The sequence below is a fragment of the Gekko japonicus genome, unplaced genomic scaffold, assembly GCF_001447785.1.
Source record: "Gekko japonicus isolate JY-2015 unplaced genomic scaffold, Gekko_japonicus_V1.1 scaffold4377, whole genome shotgun sequence".
Lineage (NCBI taxonomy): Eukaryota > Metazoa > Chordata > Lepidosauria > Squamata > Gekkonidae > Gekko > Gekko japonicus.
This window is the reverse complement of record NW_015163218.1, coordinates 40733-45897: the sequence shown is the minus strand read 5'-3', so window position 1 is coordinate 45897 and position 5165 is coordinate 40733. Positions and strand designations below refer to the sequence as shown.

General features: G+C 46.5%; 1 protein-coding gene across 1 annotated transcript in view; it reads left to right on the top strand.

The window, feature by feature from the left end:
• The window catches only part of MTMR8 (myotubularin related protein 8), a 41249-nt gene that overhangs the window by 4260 nt on the left and 31824 nt on the right, over positions 1 to 5165 (top strand). The window contains exon 4 of the mRNA XM_015407175.1: positions 2423 to 2580. Within this exon, the coding sequence (XP_015262661.1) occupies positions 2423 to 2580 (158 nt within the window). The remainder of the gene's footprint in view (positions 1 to 2422; positions 2581 to 5165) is intronic.

Sequence of the window (5165 nt, the reverse complement as noted above, 5' to 3'; positions counted from 1 at the left end):
ACCATCTCATCCTTTGCCGTCCCCGTCTTCTTTGACCTTCAATCTTTCCCAGCATCAGGGTCTTCTCCAGTAAGTGCTCCCTTCTCATTGGGTGGCCAAAGTATTTGAGCTTCAGTTTCATTATGTTCGTTGCATCGATGACATTGTCTAACCATCTCATCCTTTGCCATCCCCGTCTTCTTTGGCCTTCAATCTTTCCCAGCATCAGGGTCTTCTCTAGTGAGTGCTCCCTTCTCATTTGGTGGCCAAAGTATTTGAGCTTCATTTTCATTATCTGGCCTTCCAGGGAACAGTCAGGGTTGATTTCTTTTAGGATTGACTGATTTGATCTTTTTGCAGTCCAAGGGACTCTCAAGAGTCTTCTCCAGCACCATAGTTCAAAAGAATCTATTCTTCGGCGCTCGGCCTTCCTTATAGTCCAACTCTCGCAGCCATACATGACTACTGGGAATACCATTGCTTTGACCATGCGGACTCTGCTTTTTATCATGCTGTTTAGGTTTGCCATCGCTTTCCTCCCAAGGAGCAGGCATCTTTTAATTTCATAGCTGCTGCCACAGTCTGCGGTGATCTGGGATCTCAGGAACGTGAAGTCTGTCACTACTTCCACGACTTTCCCTTCTATTTGCCAAGGAGTGATGGGGCCAGATGCCATGATCTTAGTTTTTTTGATGTTGAGCTTCAAGCCCACTTTTGCGCTCTCCTCTTTTACTCTGAGCAAGAGGCTCTTTAGATCCTTTTCACTTTCAGCCATTAGAGTGGTATCATCTGCATATCTGAGGTTGTTGATTGTTGATCTTTCCCCCAGCAATCTTAATTCCCGCTTGTAATTCATCCAGGCCAGCATTTCGCATGATGTACTCTGCATATATTAAATAAGCAAGGTGACAATATACATCCTTGTATACTTTCCTATGCTAAACCAATCAGTTGTTCCATATCCGGTTCTAACTGTTGCTTTTTGATTCTTATACAGGTTTCTTAGGAGACATGTGAGGTGGTCTGGTACTCCCATCTCTTTAAGGACCTGCCATAGTTTGTTGTGATCCACACAATCAAAGGCTTTAGCATAGTCAATGAAGCAGAAGTAGAGGTTTTTCTGGTACTCTCTTGCTTTCCCCATAATCCAGCGAATGTTGGCAATTTGATCTCTAGTTCCTCTACCTCTTCGAAACCCAGCTTGTACTTCTGGCAGTTCTCTCTCAACGTACAAGCTAGGCTTCCCACACTTAAAAAAGGTAAAGGTTCCCTTGCTCGAAAGCCAGTCGAATCCGACTCTAGGGTTCTGGTGCTCATCTCCGTTTCAAAGCTGAAGAGCCAGCGCTGTCCGAAGACATTTCCGTGGTCATGTGGCCGGCATGACTAAACACCGAGGCGCACGGAACACTGTTACCTTCCCACTGAAGTGGTTCCTATTTATCTACTTGCAATTTCTTGCTTTCGAACTGCTAGGTTGGCAGGAGCTGGAACTAGAGATGGGAGCTCACCCCATCATGCGGCACCCGGGTCTTGAACTGCTGAACTACTGACCTTCCACAGCCTGCAGTTCAGCGTCTTAACCACTTGAGCCACCGCAGCTCCTTCCCACACTTACGTAGACATATTTGTGGAGTTCTAAGCTTTGCCAAGTTCGTTTTGGCACATCGTGGATGTTCCCTGGCTTTTGAAAAGATTGATCTGGTTCAAGGTCTACATCTTTGTTGTCATCATTGTTTAAAGGACCTTGTCTTTTTCACTTCATTGACTTTGTAAATATACACCCCGGTTTTGTAATCCGTGGGCTTTCTGTCTTGTGATTGGTTTATGGAATTGTATATTCCTTCATTGCATATGTATGAAATAACAGAAAGTTGGATATTAGTGTACTTATGAATGTTTAATAATATAAAAAATACAAAAAACCCACTTAAACTGGGTATTTCAACATTTATTGTTAAAAATCATACCGCATTTAGCTTAGACTATTAGATTAGATTTTTGTGACTGTATTCTTTTTTGATTAATTTGCCCTTCCCACCCAGCAGGCTGAGATCCATACCCCCCCCCCAATTGTCCTTACCCATTGATTGTAATGTTATGTTAATGCTGAGGTGAAGTCAGCCTTGCATGCCTGGACTGCACGAATCGCCTCCAGGCAGTCAGGTAGGGAAGGTTTGCAAGAGGTGATTTTTCTTTTCTCTTCTGCCGCAGTTGATAGAGAGAGAAGTATCTGTGTTCTGGGGGAATGGGGTGGGGACTAGTAGTTTGACAGAACCTATTGACAAGGTGGAGGCCAAAGGGTTAAGAGCTAATCTGGCACAATATGAACATCTAAAGCGGCTGTGAACTTCTTTTAGTGTCGTGTTTCCAGAAGGACTTCAGCTTGAGCTGTGGGCCAAAATCATTGATTTTTCTTTCTCTGAATTCAATCTTTGCACTCTAGTGAAACCAGAAGACCTGTATGCCTTCTCTTACAATCCTAAAATGCCCAAAGAAAACCGGGAAGTGGGCTGGAAGCTGATAGACGTCACGGTGGACTACCAGCGACTGGGGATTCCCAATGACTACTGGGAAATAACCGATGCTAACAAAGACTATGAGGTATTTCATCCACTTGCTGCAATGTGTCAAATGCACTAATGTTCTGTAGTGAAAACCTCAGGTGTGGCTTACTTAAGGCCAGTCTCCATAAAGAGGCAGGTCATACGGTAAAACCTCCTGGGGTGTACCATTTCAAACTCTTGGTGCAGAGTTGCATGTCTGAATGTTCCCTTTGGTAAAAAGCATAATCACAACAGAATGGCAGCAGGTTAGGGAAAAGACAGCCCTGCAGTATTTCTCCATGACATCTAACTTTCTGCATGCACGGATGGTATTTGCAAGTGAAAAGAACTTTGTAGGAGAGAGGGACACATATTTTCCCCGCCCTTATCCAAAGTGGTAATGTCCAGCAGCAGATTTCTAAGGATGATGAGCTGTTTGTCTGGACAGGTTCTTTTTGTACAGCTTCTTGTAGTCCCCATTCTCCCAGATTGCTCTAACTCACAGGGTTACTATGGGGACAAAAATGAGAACCACGCATCCGCTCTGGGATGGACTCTTCACATGGGAGCTTGCTGAATCAGACCCATGGCCCATCTAGTCCAGTGTCCTGTTTCCCAGAGTAGCCGACCAGCTGCCCTGGGAAGCCAACAAATGGGGTAGGAGGCCAAAGCCTCTCCTGTCCATCTCTCCCCCATCCTGGAATTCATAATAGGGGTGTTCCATCATGGCCAGTATCTGTTGATGGTTGATGTTGTGATGGCCCTTACTACATCCGGTGGCAGTGAGTTTCACAGGAGATTGCATAAAGAAGCATTTCCTATTGTCTGTCCTGAATCTGTTCCCTGTGGACTTCATTAGGTCCCTGTGCTTTCTATTGTTCTGTGGAAATCTGCGCTCCCCTTCCCATCCTCTGTCCCATCCTAAGGGAGTATTACTTGTTCCTTTCCCCATATCCTGATGGATCTTTGCAGCAGGCACTTGGTAGGGATGGGCACAAACCGCGAGCCAAGATTAGGCAGTCATGCGTTTGCCAACAAAAATCTCAAAACCTTTGTGCGTGGCTCGGAGCAGCTCGAAAAACTAAGCCCACCCAGAACCTTTGGTGTGAAAGTCCTAGGTGGGAGTGATGACGTTTTCCAGCTTCAGAAACACAAATATGGACCCTCCAAAGCTTGACAGGCACTGCTGCCTGGCAATAACAGAGTTCCCTTCCCATTTGTCAGGATGGGAGGGGGCGATATATATATATAAGTCCAGGGCGGGGACTTGTTTGCTTCGCTGGTGCTGGGGTTTGGGGCAGAGAGGGTGTACTCACGCAAAAGAGCTTTGCTGCTGGGTGTGGAGGGGGGATATCTTAGCTAGCTCAGGGCCCAGGGAGCTTTGCTTTGCTTTGCTTTGCCCTGGGTTCCTCGCAATTCGATTTTTGTTTTTTGTTTGTTTGCTGCAAAGGGTGAAAAAAAATCACATTGTAGCATTTTTGTTTGGTGGGATTTTCTTGCATGCTGTCTGCTTCCTTGCTGGTTTTCCTTCCCTTCTCTTTTCATTTTATCTCCCCCCCTTTTTTGGGGGGGGCTGCAGTGGAGGGATTGCTTTGTGTAGTGGTTAGGAGCATGGACTCTAATCTGGGGGACGGGTTTGAATCCCCACTCCTCCACATGCAGCTGCTGGTGTGACCTTGGGTCAGTTACAAGATCTTTCAGAGCTGTTCTCTCAAGGGCAGTTCTCAAGAGAGCTCTCTCAGCCCCACCGACTTCAGGGTGTCTGTTCTGGGGAGGGGAAAGGAAATTGTAAACTGCTCTGGAACTCCTTCAGGTAGTGAAGGGTGGGATATAAACCCAATATTTTCTTCTCTTTGGGTGGTTTTGGGGGTTTTTTGCTTTTTTGGGGGTGTCTTCAACTTAGTTTTGGCCATTTTATTCCCCCTTTTGCTTTTTTGGGGGTGTCTTCAACTTAGTTTTGGCCATTTTCATCCCCCCACCCACCCCACACACAAACTGGGTTGCTTTTTGTTTGGGGGGTGATTTCACTTGTTTTTGCTGCCCACTGACTTTACTGCTTCTCCTTGGGGAGGCAATCCGTGTTTGTCAGCCTGCCTCCCTGCACCCAGCTGGCCTTGGAGGACTTGCTCCAGTGTTACTGGGGTGACTTTCCTTATCCCTTCAGTCCCTGCTTTCCACTTCACCCCCTGCTTCTCCATAGTGGGTGCTCTGCATGTCCAGAGTTATTGGGGGTGACTTTTTTTAGTCTCAGGTCTCCATTTCCAACCAACCCCCAACTTCTCCTTGGGGAGTGATCTGTGTGTCCAGAGTTATTGGAGTGACTTCCCTTTAGTCCTGGCTCTCCCATTTCGGCCCCCCCACCCACTGACCCAATTGTCCTTGGGGTCCTCTGTGTATCCAGAGACTTCTGTTTTGAGCTGTTTGAATGGCCCATAGATGAACAGAGCAAGCGTAGGGGTGATTTCTGTCATGTGTCACCACTGGGTGTCTTTTTTTGTTTTTCTTTGACGCATGAAGCATGAGAGTTCTGTCTAAGGCTGTGTGCAGTGTTCCCTCTAAGCTGAGTTAGTGTGAGCTAGCTCACAGTTTTTTGCCTCCGGCTCACACGTTTTTGTCTTTGCTCAGGAAGGAGGGCTCCAGAGC